The following is a 15,759-nucleotide window of genomic DNA, read 5'->3' on the forward strand; positions in this document are numbered from 1 at the left end:
GCCATGTTTTAGAGCTCGCCTGAACAGGTAGAAACCTCACAAACACTCAGCAGCCATGTTTTAGAGCTCGCCTGAGCAGGTAGAAACCTCACAAACACCCAGCAGCCATGTTTTAGAGCTCGTCTGAGCAGGTAGAAACCTCACAAACACCCAGCAGCCATGTTTTAGAGCTCGCCTGAGCAGGTAGAAACCTCACAAACACCCAGCAGCCATGTTTTAGAGCTCGTCTGAGCAGGTAGAAACCTCACAAACACCCAGCAGCCATGTTTTAGAGCTCGCCTGAGCAGGAACAAAGCTCTAAAACACTCAGCAGCCATGTTTTAGAGCTCGTCTGAGCAGGTAGAAACCTCACAAACACCCAGCAGCCATGTTTTAGAGCTCGCCTGAGCAGGTACAAAGCTCTAAAACACTCAGCAGCCATGTTTTAGAGCTCGCCTGAGCAGGTACAAAGCTCACAAACACCCAGCAGCCATGTTTTAGAGCTCGCCTGAGCAGGTAGAAACCTCACAAACACTCAGCAGCCATGTTTTAGAGCTCGCCTGAGCAGGTACAAAGCTCACAAACACCCAGCAGCCATGTTTTAGAGCTCGCCTGAGCAGGTAGAAACCTCACAAACACCCAGCAGCCATGTTTTAGAGCTCGTCTGAGCAGGTAGAAACCTCACAAACACCCAGCAGCCATGTTTTAGAGCTCGCCTAAGCAGGTAGAAACCTCACAAACACCCAGCAGCCATGTTTTAGAGCTCGTCTGAGCAGGTAGAAACCTCACAAACTGCAGCTCAGACAGTCTGGGTGTCCACAGAGGACACAAACTCCAAGAACACAGCTCAGATTTCCATCGTTTTACACTTAAAATAAGATTCGGTGAATGTCATGGTCGTATGCAGGTGTGAAACATCTGTTAGAATCATAAAGAGTCAGATCCCATGAAGTCATAACGAGGAATCAGCAGGCAGAGATCTGCTCCTCCGGACAGGAAAAAGGCAGCAGATTAATATCGATTCCACCTGAACACGAACAGTTTGTCCAACAGGAAGTGACTCGTATCTATTTAACTTCATGATTTACTCATTTCTGCAAATTGTCCACTTACAACTAATCATTTATTCATCAGAAATGCATTCAAGATGAAAAAATGTGTGTAAATGTTGCTCTTTCAGTCCTATTTTCAGGTGGCAGCACCAGAGCCTCTTTACTCGGTCATTTTCCCTCCACGGTAGGGTCTTAAAAGTTGGTTATTCTTGCAAAGTGACAGCAGCGGACACGCTCAGGTCTGATTAAACCATGAAAATAATCAGTTAATCCCATTTCAACTTGTTTAAATTCCGTTTTTCATCCGTTAAATACGAGTACAACAGCTGAAATGAGCCGATTAAACATTTTTTTTAATAATTAAACTGGTTCATTGTTTCTAACTGGAGCCTGAAACTAAAATCCTCCAGGTTCAGTGCTAACGTGCAGCCTCACTGCTGGTTTAACGGTGTAAACAGCAGAAAGCGTGTGCCTCGTCCTCACTGGAGCTTCAGACTGTGAAAGGACACACCAAACAGGCATTAAATAACAGCCCATTCTGTCCCTGCACATCTGAACGATATGAGAGCGTCCTGCGAAGCCTTTTCCCAGATAAACACCTCAGGGCGCCGGCACACGCCTGGCGTCACCGCCCCCATCAGGAAACGTCCCCCCGTTAGGACGAGAAAGGCTTCGGGACGAGGAGGCGAGATAAGTGTGCCTTTTGTGACGATAGGCGGCACAGGAGAGCCATCACCAACGTGAGAGGTGTGTCGGGAGTGTGTTCTTTAAAGGAAGCAAACCTCCCCCGGCTGAATGGACGCCGACACACCTCATCACGAGTCCCAGATGGTTTCACCCGGCCTCAAACCTGAAGAAAACGTCCAAAAAGACGAGCCGATGACGTTTCCATGTAGAAAAACAGGAAGACTCGGACTCGTTTACTCATATTCATGCATTTAAATGGACAACTAAAGAGTTTAAATGTCCAAAAAGCAGAAACTGATCTGTTGACCTCAGAGCTCTACCAGGACTGTTAAAAGCTCAGATAAATACGACGGGGCGAGGCCGTTAAGAGCTTTAAAAACGAACATTAAAAGTTTAAAATCAGTTGTTTAAAGGACTAACGGCCACTCTGAGGGCCTTTATTCTGCAGCAGCAGTTTGGTTCTCCTCTGGAAGGAAGGGGAGCGTGTGAAGAGCTTTGATGCCGCTCAGACGAGCAGCCCCCCCGCCCCGGGTGGAGTGTGCCGCCCGATAAAGAACAAAGGGTGGAGGTGGAGGTGGGATAAGTGTGGCCCTTCCTTTCCCAGATCCACACCTCGCACAGCGCCACCGGCCGTCTGCACGGCGGTCAGAGATGAAGCGCCCGAAGCTGTGTGCGTTCACAGCTCCGTCAGACACGCACACATCACATCGGCCGGAGAAGTGTGCGCTTTAAAGCAGCTTATACGGCCGGGGGGGGGGGGGCTGCATCCAGCTCACAGATCAGAGGAAAACGATCACTTCCTCATCACGTGACATCAGGCACTGTTATACTAAAACTACAGACGCTTTTATGAGTGCCTCTGGACTCAAAGAACACGCTGAATCTGTGACCTTTCTAACCCGAATCTGTGACCTTTCTAACCCGAATCTGTGACCTTTCTAACCCGAATGTGTGACAGATCCCTTCAGTTTGAGGCAATTCTTCAGTGAAAACGAGAGACGTGTCCGAGGATGATGGTCAATCAGCTCTTTGAGCAAAGCAAACTACCCTGTGAGACCTGCCCTTAACTTTAAAAACATCAGCCCTCTAACTCCTTCTGTTGAAAGAAACAGCGCTGCACAACACACGGAGTCTAAAAACATCTGCGCTGCACAACACACGGAGTCTAAAAACATCTGCCCTGCACAACACAAAGAGTCTAAAAACATCTGCCCTGCACAACACACGGAGTCTAAAAACATCTGCCCTGCACAACACAAAGAGTCTAAAAACATCTGCCCTGCACAACACAAAGAGTCTAAAAACATCTGCCCTGCACAACACACAGAGTCTAAAAACATCTGCCCTGCACAACACACGGAGTCTAAAAACATCTGCCCTGCACAACACACAGAGTCTAAAAACATCTGCCCTGCACAACACACGGAGTCTAAAAACATCTGCCCTGCACAACACACAGAGTCTAAAAACATCTGCCCTGCACAACACACGGAGTCTAAAAACATCTGCCCTGCACAACACACAGAGTCTAAAAACATCTGCCCTGCACAACACACAGTCTAAAAACATCTGCCCTGCACAACACAAAGAGTCTAAAAACATCTGCCCTGCACAACACAAAGAGTCTAAAAACATCTGCCCTGCACAACACACAGTCTAAAAACATCTGCCCTGCACAACACAAAGAGTCTAAAAACATCTGCCCCGCACAACACAAAGAGTCTAAAAACATCTGCCCTGCACAACACAAAGAGTCTAAAAACATCTGCCCTGCACAACACACAGTCTAAAAACATCTGCCCTGCACAACACACAGAGTCTAAAAACATCTGCCCTGCACAACACACAGAGTCTAAAAACATCTGCCCTGCACAACACACAGAGTCTAAAAACATCTGCCCTGCACAACACACAGAGTCTAAAAACATCTGCCCTGCACAACACACAGTCTAAAAACATCTGCCCTGCACAACAAAAAGAGTCTAAAAACATCTGCCCTGCACAACACACAGAGTCTAAAAACATCTGCCCTGCACAACACACAGAGTCTAAAAACATCTGCCCTGCACAACACACAGAGTCTAAAAACATCTGCCCTGCACAACACACAGAGTCTAAAAACATCTGCCCTGCACAACACACAGTCTAAAAACATCTGCCCTGCACAACACAAAGAGTCTAAAAACATCTGCCCTGCACAACACACAGAGTCTAAAAACATCTGCCCTGCACAACACACAGAGTCTAAAAACATCTGCCCTGCACAACACACAGAGTCTAAAAACATCTGCCCTGCACAACACACAGAGTCTAAAAACATCTGCCCTGCACAACACAAAGAGTCTAAAAACATCTGCCCTGCACAACACACAGAGTCTAAAAACATCTGCCCTGCACAACACACGGAGTCTAAAAACATCTGCCCTGCACAACACAAAGAGTCTAAAAACATCTGCCCTGCACAACACACAGAGTCTAAAAACATCTGCCCTGCACAACACACAGAGTCTAAAAACATCTGCCCCGCACAACACACATAGTCTAAAAACATCTGCCCCGCACAACACACAGAGTCTAAAAACATCTGCCCCGCACAACACACAGAGTCTAAAAACATCTGCCCTGCACAACACACAGAGTCTAAAAACATCTGCCCTGCACAACACAAAGAGTCTAAAAACATCTGCCCTGCACAAAGAGTCTAAAAACATCTGCCCTGCACAACACAGAGAGTCTAAAAACATCTGCCCTGCACAACACACAGAGTCTAAAAACATCTGCCCTGCACAACACACAGAGTCTAAAAACATCTGCCCTGCACAACACACAGAGTCTAAAAACATCTGCCCTGCACAACACACAGAGTCTAAAAACATCTGCCCTGCACAACACACAGAGTCTAAAAACATCTGCCCTGCACAACACAAAGAGTCTAAAAACATCTGCCCTGCACAAAGAGTCTAAAAACATCTGCCCTGCACAACACACAGTCTAAAAACATCTGCCCTGCACAACACACAGAGTCTAAAAACATCTGCCCTGCACAACACACAGAGTCTAAAAACATCTGCCCTGCACAACACACAGAGTCTAAAAACATCTGCCCTGCACAACACACAGAGTCTAAAAACATCTGCCCTGCACAACACAAAGAGTCTAAAAACATCTGCCCTGCACAAAGAGTCTAAAAACATCTGCCCTGCACAACACAGAGAGTCTAAAAACATCTGCCCTGCACAACACACAGTCTAAAAACGTGTGTTCGGCTCCGGCTCGAGGAAAAACAACGCGTCTCCGAGATGTTTTTAAACCCAAATGGAAATCTGGATGCTGCCTAAAGGCTCTTGCACGGTTGCCGCGTCGGCTAGCGCGAGCGGTGTTGATGACGTCACGATTTCGTGCCGGCTATATACGGTGGCGCAAGTCGATGCGTCAGTATTTGCAGTTTTCTCCGTCACAGAGGTGTCGCTGCTACCTGAAGGGTAGCGCTAACTACAACGAAGAAGGTCGAGAAGAAAACAATGAAGAGCAGGAACACTGTCATCAATGATGCTGCTGCAGTATGTGGATCATTTTAATTTTTTAATTCAGTTAAAAGAGGTGAAGGTCTGAAGCCCCCGGCATCAACAGAGTCTCTGCCCTCTTCTTTGCCTTCACGTATCTGTCCCGTAGCTTCTTCCACACATTCTTACAGAACTCTCCCTCTTTCCCCAAAGTTCTGCCCATCTCTGTGCACCAGTTCTGGGAGTTTACGCGCTCCCTGTGCTGTTTCACTGCAGTTTCGTACAGCTGCCTGTACAAACGCACCTCCTGACTGAGCCGGTCTCACATCGGTCCATCCGGTTTGTTGTTCCAAGATACAAAAAAAAATAAATAAATCAACTGGTGCACGACAACGCGCTGTGCCGCCTGTTCAAGGCACGCGCCAGGCCTGAAACTTCATTTTGACGTCGCGGGTCGGCTGCGCCGTGAGCGACGCGTCAACTGTAACTCCAGCTTAATGCGGTTCACACGTGTTCATACGTGTGCTTCACGTGTTTCTGTCTGCAGTGCAGAGGAGCCAACACATCAGGCACGAAGCACACTGAGGAAATCCCTCCGTTTGCTTTGGAACCGACTGGAACAGGTCGTTGGCGTGCTGGAACGAACACGGCGTGCATCCATAACACCTCACGGCGAGCAGCAAACAGGAGAAGAAGCAACACGGGACGCCCTAAATGCATGTTGTGGACATGTTGTTCCACTCTGGAACATCTCCAGATGCAGCAGCTCCACAGCAGCATGCCAACACCACCAGCTGAGCTCTGGAGTCTGACTCTGTACGGACAGTGAATGCATCATGGCTGTGTGGTTCTGAGAGGCATCGGTAACCTGGAGGAAACGTGTGTGTGTGTGTTTATAGAAACTCACCATGTTTCCTTGTTCATCCATCGAATTTGTGCCTGAAAAAGAAAGAAACAAGAGTTTGTCAGCTGAGTTAAAATGTGTTAAAACGTGTTGAAACGTGTTCACGGTCAGATAACTAGAGAGTAATGGCGAGTAATTAACCCAAATATCCCAGATACTTGCATTAAATGTAAGCAACAAAAAGGTTCTTTGTTCCGCTGCATGTGGGAACGCCCTCCGATGCTCTCTTTTTGGGAAAAAGTGTTGAACCTGGCCGGTCGAATCATTGAAAAAGTTTACTGAATATTCACCCGGACAACTTTGTGACCTCCAGAAATGAAAAATCCTTACTCAGTATTTGTTTTCTGGAAGCTAAAAGATGTACAGCCTGTTCATGGAAAAGGGACAAACCTAACAGGGAAGTCTTTTTACTCGGCTTTAGAAAAGATGAGCTACACCACGAAAAATAAGCTTGACAGGTTTTGGAAAATCTGGAAGGTTTTCTGTAATTTCTTTGAGAAAAATGACATTGAAGTAGATGGCTGGAATGAAGATTTATCCATCTTTTCATACCATCTTGATTTAGTAAACACATTTAGGCCTTCACATGTATGTATGTGTTGTTGATATAATGATATACGCATTTATTTATTCACATATTTTTCATTTATTCATCTCTCTACCACCATGATTCTTACACAAGCAATGATATTTTGTTTTGTGGTTAAAAACGTTCCCTTTTTTTTCTTTTTTTCTTCTTCCAGTTATTTATTTATTAGTTTTATTTTAATAATTATTATTGCTATTATTATCGGGTTTTTTCTTGTATGTACCTTCTTGTTCTATGTTGTTCACCGTTTGTAAATTAACAAAATGTGCAATAAACATATGTTTAAAAAAATTAGCCGTATTCTAAACCGACATCCAGAAGTTTTTCTACTGAACTGAGCAGAAGTGTCATCGAGGATCTGATCAGGAGTTCAGGATAAAAACTTCTTTAATCGCTTTAACTGTTTCTGCAGGTGTTTGTCGGTTCCGACCGGCTCGATGGGAACATCTGGACCGGACTTAAAGACCACATTTACCAACCTGAATGTCTCACATAAAGCTCCGTGATACTAAAACAGATAATTTGTATAAGCTCATCCTTAATCCATTCATGTTCCTGGGAGTTAGGGGCGGTTAACGGAGCGGTTCTGAATATACTGCAGCCCAAAGAGTACTGAGATTAAACTGAGAAAGAGAATAAATGGCATTTCTCACCTTTAACATCGATATAACTGATTGATTATTTTAAAAACAACACATCTGGAAGCCCTCCTGTTTGACTTCCAGCATGAACATCAAAGTATTTTAAAGCTTTGAATTGAGTCTCATTTGTAGGTGTAACATGTTCTGTATCGTGATGTGAGACCCGATAAAGACTCAGACCATCTTCAGAGGAGGTAAACGGGGACGATGAAGCAGCTTTTCTGTGTTTTCAGCAGAAAAAACTGGATCCAGACGAGCAGAAAGTCTGCTCTGCGTCATTCAAACCAAACTTTTAACGTTTAAAAGCCAGAACCAGAACAGAGCTAAACTTTCACGCTTTAACAGCAGCAGCTTTTATAGACGTCGTTCAGGCTGCTGTTGTTCCTGAATGCTGTGAAGAGCCACAGCTGGAACAGACGTCTGCAGGGAAGCCTTTAAAGCACAAAGTTTCTCTGCGTTTAAAGCTAAATAAAGAGCTTTAAATAAAGAAAGTTAAATAAAGAAATACGGAACTGTTCAGTTGTTTTTAGGGTAAAAGATTCCAAATTAAACCCCAAACAACAACTTGTGGGCTTTTGCAGCAGAAAAGAGGTTTTCATCAATGACAAAAAGCAGGTAAACACATACTTTCCCTGAGCAGGTTATGATCCAAACCCCCCCAGAAAACCTCAGAGGAATAATCCGCTTTCCAGAGAAGTTAAATCCAAATCATCCGGAGAAAATCCCCATGAAGGTGGGACTCCAAACGTCTTCCTGCTGGCTGCTCCTCTGCATCCAGACGCACTTTTCTGACTGATCCCAGCTGCTCAGTGACTTTAAACTCCTGCCTCACAGGCTTTTTCACCTGAAACCTCCTCTGCAGACAGGCTGCTCATCTGTGACTGACAGCCGCTAGCTCCGCCCACCTGTGGGCGGTCCTCCTCCACAGGAAGTGTGTAAAAGTAATCACACCCATGCTCCCCTCACGGTCACATAAATCAGGCCAGGAATGATTTATCAACAAATCCTTCGGTAAATATATTCAGAATACTGCTGAGTGTATAACTGGAGAGTTTGGTGTTAGTAGGTGCTCCATAGGCTGAGATATTGAAACTGGAAAAATACAAAAAACTACTAAAGATTTAAATAGGGGAATTCAATACATTTGTATTGGAAACAATTGTTCAAAAACAGAATAAATGCTCAGGCCCTTAGTAATACTAATATTGGATAAAATAATCTTATTAATAAAGCATACAAGCTCAATACAACACTATAAAAGATACCGATACCGGTCATGACAGACCTCAGTAAACAGACGAAGCTCGGCTTGGCGCGTTGGAATGCTAACTTTTTGGTAAATTCGGGCGAAACGTGCTGCCGCGAGTAAACAAAATGTGATCAAATAAACATTTTAATTTATGTTTTCAAGGTTTTCTTTATAGCCGGTTGAAGGAACACATGTTGAAGGAGCAGACTGGCCCAAAATCATGAAAAAAAATCCCGTTTTTGCCTGCCGTGTCTCGCCTTAAGAAGTGAAACAAAATATAAGTGAACTGTTTGTTGTGTAACTGATCCAATGAGCCACTTTATTGTCAGTTAAGAAGTGTTTTTAATATTGAAACTCGTTAAAAATGTAGTTATGAGGATTAGAAATGGACTGAGCTTTGATTTTAAAGCTTGATCCTAAAGTTTGAGCATAAAAACACTGAATTCAGGATCTGAACACACAAAACAGCATCAGAGGGACGGAGAAAAGACCCAAACACAGTGTGAGATCCTCCAGTTCAGGGCGACACACGGCAGGCAAAAACAGGGATTTTTCATGAATTTGGGCCAGTCTACTCCTTCAATATGTGTTCTTTCAATCTGCTATAAAGAAAACCTTGAAAAGATAAATTAATTTTTATTGCAAGATGCAATAAAAGAAAATCTATTAGATCAGCTGATGAACCATCGGGAAGCAGAACATCTTTTATTGTGTTGTATTGAGCTTGTATTCTTTATTAATATGATCATTTTATCCAATATTAGTATTACTAAGGGCCTGAGCATTTATTCTTTTTTTGAGCAATTGTTTCTAATAAAAATGTATTGAATTCCCCTATTTAAATCTTTAAATGCTGTTTTCTCAAAATCAGTTTTTTGTATTTTTACAGTATCAATATCTCAGCCTATGGAGCACCTACTAACACCAAACTTTCCAGTTATAAACTTAGCAGTATTCTGAAGATATTTACAGAAGGATTTGTTGATAAATCATTCCTGGCCTGATTTATGTGACATTATAATAAAAAAATATGGCGAAAATCGATGTTTTTTAGGCTATGGACAGTATATTTTGATTTCCTAGGAAATGAAAGCAGATATCCTGAAATCCCTCTGTAATTTTCTTTTCATTTTGTGTGTAAACAAAATGAAAAAAGAATTTTGCACCTGGCTTTATCACATGTTCAGCTCTAGCTTCCGGAAATATCTGCAAATGTGCGCATATTTAATGAGACAATGCCTAATTTGCATAATTAAACATACAAATTTCTAAAACTTGTACTTGTATAAGTAATCAACTGAGGAAGTTTCATGGTGATATCTATTATTTTAAAATATTACCCTATTCACCTGTAGTGTCTCGCCACAATGTGGGAAACACCCTGAAAATACAACCGAAAGGCGAGAAATTAGAGGTAAAAATCAAAGGAATGATTCCATAAAGGAGCGTAAGGAGGTCGAGCTCTTCAGGGGAAGTGAAACCATTTGTATCACCATCCTCTCAGTATCTTTCTTTAAATCTAAACTCTCAGAAACGGCTCCATCTGACGCAAACTCACCGAATATGTAGACGATGCCGACCGCCCCGCCCACCCCCATCAGCCCCGTCAGCCGCAGCACCATCTTTTTAGCGTAGGCCGTGTTCTCCTTCTGTTTCTTGTCCTCCGTCTGCTCTCCCTCCTTCTGACCCTCCTCCCCGTCCGGAGGCGGCTGACCCTGGACCGAAAACAGAGAAACATCAAACATCTGAGGGCGTTCATGGTTTAATATTTTCACACTTAACAGTAACCTGAAGCCTAAAAGGTTGGGATGATGCAGAGATCTGTACTTATATATTTATTATACAGCTCACAGTATGAACGGAAGATATTTCATGTTACAACACAAAATAATCTAAAAATAATAAAGTCTGTGAGGAGCAGAGATGCTCAGAGGATCTCCAGTTTGTCCACAAATGTGTTTAAAACAATCGTTGAAACAATTGTTCTTAAATCGTGCGTACGAGTGATTTAAGAGAATTTGCGCATTGATTGAGACCTGTCGTAGGAGTTTCCTAAAATAGTCCGCTGTTATTCCAAACAAGTTTGCTTGACTAATGGTACTATCTATACACCCAAGTTGTTTGATTTGTTTTATTTCATTTTACTTTTTATATACCCAAGGTGTTTGTTTTGTTGTATTTTACTTTCTACATACCCAAAGTGTTTTTATTTTTTATTTACTTTCTATATACCCAAGGGGTTTGTGTTGTTTATTTTACCACCCGCGTACCCAAGGGGTTTGTTTTGTTTTTACTTTATTTATTTGTTATTACTTCTGCTCTTTATGCTGGATGTGCCCTCACATTGCTGTTGATATGGAAAATTCAACAAAAATATTTTTGAAAGAAAGAAAGAAAGTTTGCTTGACTAATGGATTGTGTATTTAATTACTTTGAAGCAAACATAAATAAATATACACATTATACCCCATAATGATGCTGACATTATTCTGTTTGACTTAAATTATGCACTAATTGAAAGTTAATTTGAATCTGTATAGAACAAGGTTAATGGGAAGCGTAACCAGCGGCTGACTTGCTACTTTTGGATGCCTTAGCATGTCAGGCTCTTGGAAGAGAGCGTGTGTTCCGAGACCGTGGAGACAGACAAATGTCTGACATCCTGATTTAGATCACCAAGGACTGTGCTGCTGCAAATATGCTGCTTGCTGGAGCCACAACTCCAGAGAGAAACACGCCGATCAAACCCAGTTCCACCACACGTCCAGGTCCTCACCACCCTTGGATTTTTGGCCACAGGAACCTTTCAGAGGGAGATTGCCATCAAAGAGCCATCATGATGAGGCAACAACTGATTGCACGACTTTAGTTGCTCACAGCGTCAAATCCATAAATTCTTCAATATTGTTGTCTCATGTACACAACATCGACATTGTATTATTAAGCATAAAAATTAGGAGATGAGAAAGTATCGTGGACTGACCCGTTTTATTCCAGGCTGTGGAATATTTCACACTCTAGAGACTCTCTTAGAGACTACTTGCACTCAGCTCACATAGAGTAGGTGCAGCTTACTAGCTTAAGCTTTCTTGTGGCAGTAATTATGTGTACAACACAACATGTGCACCAACACAGACAACAGCAGACATTTCACTCTCTTAGAGTTGATACAAGTTGTAAACTGTAAACCTCAGTTTTCCTGTGGAAAAAGGAATTAAATCTTAAAATGTGCACCATAATAAACATCTCACTCTCCTCAGCATCGACATCGACTCACACCAGAGCTCCAAATGTCACTCATGAAGCCGACTGACGCCATCTTGTCGTCCTGCATAAGGCTTTGGATGCGACTGAATATAGTTTGGTTTAGCTCCGGCAGGCATTCATCAGTAAAGGAAATTAAAAGACCACCTGTACTTTATGGGACTGTCTTAATACTTTTTCTTCTCTTTTTTGTTCATAGTTGCCATTGCAATTTAGTCTTTTGATTGATTGTAATTTATTGCTTGATTTTTGTGATGTTTTTATTCTTTGTTTTTTTTCTCTCATTACTTCCATTTGATGTTTTATCCTGAAAAGATACATTTGATTTTGTTTATTTATCTTAATGGTGAGGTTCCTGATAATCCCTCCCAGGGTTTCTAACCTCTCCAGCACTGATTCACTGCAGCTTATCATTTATTATCTATTGTATGTATATTTATTTATTTATTTAATTCTATATCTTTCTTTTATGCGATATACTCTTGTTTGTAATGTTTTATTAAAGTGCAAACAAACAATAAATAAACAATAAATCGTTTCTTTATTCGATTTATTTATTGGAAACGTCACAGGACGAGTGCGTCCTGTCGGGAGAAGTTAGCTAATGCTAACTTAACTGCTAGTGAGCTAATGCTTCTGCATCGGACTACCTAAGCACCTCCCACCACACGATTGAGCAACTTCTTCCTTTCCCCACGACCTGCCTGTGTGAGTTGGCGTTCTTAACTCTGGTTAAACATGAAGAACAACAGGAGGTCACGGCTCTCTGCTCACAGGGCGCTTGCTCTTTTTCCAAATGAAAATTCCAGACTTTTTTACTTTTTTTCCCTGTTAACTTGTGTGCCTACTTCATTGGTTGAGATTGTACCAACTGTGTTTATTAGGAATGTTCATTTTTATAGGCTAGTATTCAATGAACAAATGCATTATTCACAGTAAATTATGCTTTTACTTTTCAAAACATGAAAATCACAAGTACATGAATTTCACATCAAACAAGTGTCACAAAAACTATCTATAAAAAAAATGAATGGATGTAGAATGCAGTCTGTTCACTCACATCTCATCCCATTAGGCTGATACAGTACGTGACCAGTTAGTAAAATTATAGTTCTATAGCCTACCTTCCTATTTCTCATTTCACAATGCCTTTCAGCATACTGTAACATTCTACCATACATTTATTTTCCATACTTTATTAAGACTTTCACACAAAATTCAAGACTTTTCAAGGTCTGGAAAACAGTGCTTCAAAATTCCATACTTATTAAGACTTTCAACACTTGCGTAAGCCCCCTGGCTCAGTGTCACCGAGGATTAAAGAAATCTGACAGGCACACGTGTCTCACTAATTTGTAAGTAGGCAAAATATTTACAATAGCACATGTTTCCATGCTGTTTGCTGAAATGTTGCATTGATCATTTGTAGTTTAGGACCGTGGTCAATGCAGCTTATTTTCTGCTGAGTTTCCTTTGCCTCATGTTTAATTTTGTGACTTGTCTGGTTTAAATGAATGTTGTTGCTGCTTTGATGAAGCCTAATTTGATAAGGTTTCAAATTTAATTTTTGAAATATTTCATTAATAAGTATTTAATGAGTAATATAGTCGTCTTTGTCACATTTTATTTTGCATTAGTAGATAATTATGCACATTTACAGATATTTTACATGACATGAGTGATAACACATGTTATTTTATAAGGGCTATTTTGCACAATAGGTGTGCCTTGAGATTTTTTACTTGTCCTTTGGTGTGCCTTGGGCACAAAAAAGTTTGGGAACCACTGCCTTACAGGTTGTAGTTTCAGGGATGGACTGGGGGAGGAGGAGGAAGGGTGGGGGTCTGCTCTGACCTTCAAGCCAAACAAACCTTGGCCGTTAGTATATCTATCTGACAGCTCCAACAGATAAAAAACAGATAAAAAAGCAGCCCGGCGGAGGTCAGTCAGCGTGACACACGCAGGAACCACAACATTACGGAGGGAGGCTGCCTCTGACGTGCTAGCACCATGCTAGCTACATGCTAACCGTGATACCTGGACAGAACAACACGCACACACATGCACGGGGAGTTCTGGTTAAATAAAACACAAGGTACCGACTGGGCTCAGCTACCCAGTGTTTAAACTGAACTGTCAAAAAAAGAGACTCAAAGAAAACAGCTGCTAACGTTGTTTCCCTGCTAGCTTGTTAGCTAATTAATTAATCCCAGGTTCATTCATTCATTCATGTGTACCGCGGGGCTGTGGAGGGGAAATGTGTCGCTTTTGAAGCTGACATTTGTCGCGACAAAACGGCCGAAAACAAACAACCAAAAATTGTATAAGTTTCTCATTTCTTTAGGGAAATATGAAGACAAAATGTTAGCTAACTGTCAATCTGAAATCGAGCTGGAAGTGGCTTCGATTTGATGTCATAGAGCATCTCAGTGTGGCGGGGTTTAATAGTTAACCCAGCAACAGCGGTGTTAGCAGTCACCGCCCCCGCCACTGCGTGCTGTTAAATCGAGCGCCCCTCACCTGGCTCTGCTGCTTCTGCTGCTGGAGTCTCTCCTGGAGGATAGCCTGAGCTAGCCCGCCCGTAGCACTGCTCGTTCCGGCCGGCGGCTTGTCCGTGGAGAGTGTGCGGACGATGTCCACCACTGCCGGGGTGGAGGCACCCGCCGCCCCGCTCCTGAGCCTCATCAGGCCGCGGCTCGCTCGTATACACATGGGGAACACAGACGCGGCCGCCATCTTGGATCTGTAGCAGTGGATGCCGGCGAGCGTGTGTGACGCGAGTCAGAAGGACAAAGGCACCCGATTGGCTCCCGATGATTCGATTGGCAGACGCGAGACGCAAGCAGAACGTAGAGAGGCCACGTGGTTTGGAAAATAGGCGGGACTTAGGGTATTCAGGCCAATCAGAGGTAAAAGTGAGTCTGACCTTCGTTTGCGACACAAAACTGCCATGTTGGTTGACGGCAAACTGCCCAAAGTAGTCAATTATATCACCTGAATATTTTGAGTTCCTTCTGCAAAATGTCATTTTTGGTTTTATAAAGAGTGATGCTCCCACTGAAAAAGAATATTTTTAATTAATTTAATTCTTGCTAAGTATTACATCCACAAATGTAAATTTGTGCCAAAGTGAAACCAAATTTTTGTGCTTTCATGATAGAACTCCAGATGTATTTCAAGTCCATTTCCTCCTCTAATAACAAGAAAGCTATCAAAAATATAAATCTAGTCTCCCACTTTGAAATCTTTCTCTCTCTCTCTCTCTCTCTCTCTCTCTCTCTCTCTCTCCAATTATTATTTAAACTACTTATGTATGTATTTATTTCGGTATGCTTATTTGTTCTTCATTTATTATTAATGATACTTGTCATGTTTTTGCACTGTTTTTGTATCTTGTAAAGCAAATTAAAGTTGTATTAAAATATATATATATATATATAAAAATATATATCACCTGTATTAAAGATCCGAAGAACACGTTGTCCGACAGTGAGAAACCACGTCAACTTTCTTTAAAATGAGATAAAAACACATCGCAACTTATACTTACTCGTGTAGGATTTATTTATCCACCGGAAAGAGAATAGAAAAATACTTTATTCATCCCCCAATGGGGGAAATTCAAATTAGTCAAGTAGCTCAAAAAATTATTAATTTTTACAATGATTGTATATTAACAACAACAATAATAATACCAATTCTAATAAAAAAAATACTACTAACTAATAATAATAATAATAATAATAAATGACTAAATAAAAATAAATAATTAATTTAAAAAAGCACACAGCATATAGGGGAACTTCATTGTAATTAGATTTTTCTCCCAAATATTTAAATTGGATCAAAGGAATCCCAATAAATAACAATAACAATCATAATATTTACCAT

General features: G+C 41.9%; 1 protein-coding gene across 1 annotated transcript in view; it reads right to left on the reverse strand.

The window, feature by feature from the left end:
* The window catches only part of timm50 (translocase of inner mitochondrial membrane 50 homolog (S. cerevisiae)), a 50,682-nt gene extending 36,057 nt beyond the window's left edge, over positions 1-14,625 (reverse strand). The window contains exons 1-3 of the mRNA XM_075472771.1: positions 14,389-14,625; positions 10,163-10,319; positions 6,129-6,160 (exon numbers count right to left, since the gene is read on the reverse strand). Of these exons, the coding sequence (XP_075328886.1) occupies positions 6,129-6,160; positions 10,163-10,319; positions 14,389-14,604 (405 nt within the window). The 5' untranslated portion in view covers positions 14,605-14,625. The remainder of the gene's footprint in view (positions 1-6,128; positions 6,161-10,162; positions 10,320-14,388) is intronic.
* Between the last annotated feature and the right edge of the window lie 1,134 nt (positions 14,626-15,759).

The sequence above is a fragment of the Odontesthes bonariensis genome, chromosome 9 (assembly GCF_027942865.1).
Source record: "Odontesthes bonariensis isolate fOdoBon6 chromosome 9, fOdoBon6.hap1, whole genome shotgun sequence".
Taxonomy (NCBI): Eukaryota; Metazoa; Chordata; class Actinopteri; order Atheriniformes; family Atherinopsidae; genus Odontesthes; species Odontesthes bonariensis.